This window comes from Mustela nigripes, chromosome 13 (genome assembly GCF_022355385.1).
Source record: "Mustela nigripes isolate SB6536 chromosome 13, MUSNIG.SB6536, whole genome shotgun sequence".
Lineage (NCBI taxonomy): Eukaryota > Metazoa > Chordata > Mammalia > Carnivora > Mustelidae > Mustela > Mustela nigripes.
In genome coordinates, this window is record NC_081569.1 from 5,276,784 (window position 1) to 5,277,760 (window position 977).

The 977-nt window shown below is 47.3% G+C and overlaps 1 protein-coding gene across 4 annotated transcripts in view; it reads right to left on the reverse strand.

Moving 5' to 3' along the window:
- Positions 1–977, reverse strand: part of PRC1 (protein regulator of cytokinesis 1) — a 25,503-nt gene that overhangs the window by 14,617 nt on the left and 9,909 nt on the right. For all 4 annotated transcript variants that reach the window (XM_059371546.1, XM_059371547.1, XM_059371545.1 and 1 more), the window contains exon 3: positions 513–635. In XM_059371546.1, coding sequence (XP_059227529.1) covers positions 513–635 — 123 coding nt within the window. The remainder of the gene's footprint in view (positions 1–512; positions 636–977) is intronic.

Below are 977 nucleotides of genomic sequence, written 5' to 3' on the forward strand. Positions count from 1 at the left end.
CTGGCCCGCAGCAAACCCTGCAGGCCCTCGGCCTGACTCTGCCGCCGGGCCCTTGAGACCTCTCTCCGCCAGCCGCGTTCTGGCTGGTCCGCGGCACACAGCTGCGGGGTATGAGCAACACCACAAAGGCAGGTCTTTTGGTAACTTTCCCTTGTATCACTAGATCACTAGTCACTTTTGCTTCCTGGTAGTGCTTTTCATTTGCTTTCAGAGAAAGAATAGCATCATTCCATCCATACCTACCTTTAAAAAAAAAAAAAAAAAAAAGGAAGTCCTACGCCCTACAATGATAGCAAGAGGAAGCTGGTTTGGACGGAAGGATGGTAGCACTTACCAGCTCTTCCACCTCGCAACAGGGCAACTCTTTACATAAGTGGAAGTTGCTGGAACAAACTGACTAGGTGGTAAATTCTCCCCACTTTCTATGACCAAGATTCTACAAGGAAATCTTCCACTGGAGCCCCAAGTCAGAGCAGACCCAGCAGGAGCCCCCAAAGGCCCCCGCCATGTACCTGGAATGGCTCGACATGTAACTCGCTGCACAGTGTATTCAGCTCTTTTTGACAGATGGAAATGCTTTTGATGAGCCTTTCCTTCAGGCTTTCCTCTTCGGCAATCATCATATCCAGGAGGTCCTACAAGAGAGCGAGAAGTCCCATAAAAGGTTGGGGTCAGTGGGAAAAAAACCCAAACCAATAACAACAAAACCTTCATAATTACAAATTCTTTTTTTTTTTTTAAAGGTTTTTATTTATTTATTTGACAGAGATCACAAGTAGTGAGAGAGGCAGGCAGAGAGAGAGGGAGAGGGAAGCAGGCTCCCCGCTGAGCAGAGAGCCCGATGTGGGGCTCGATCCCAGGACCCTGGGATCATGACCTGGGCCGAAGGCAGAGGCTTTAACCCACTGAGCCACCCAGGCGTCCCATAATTACAAATTCTTTTTTTTTTTTTTTAAAGATTTTATTTATTTATTTGA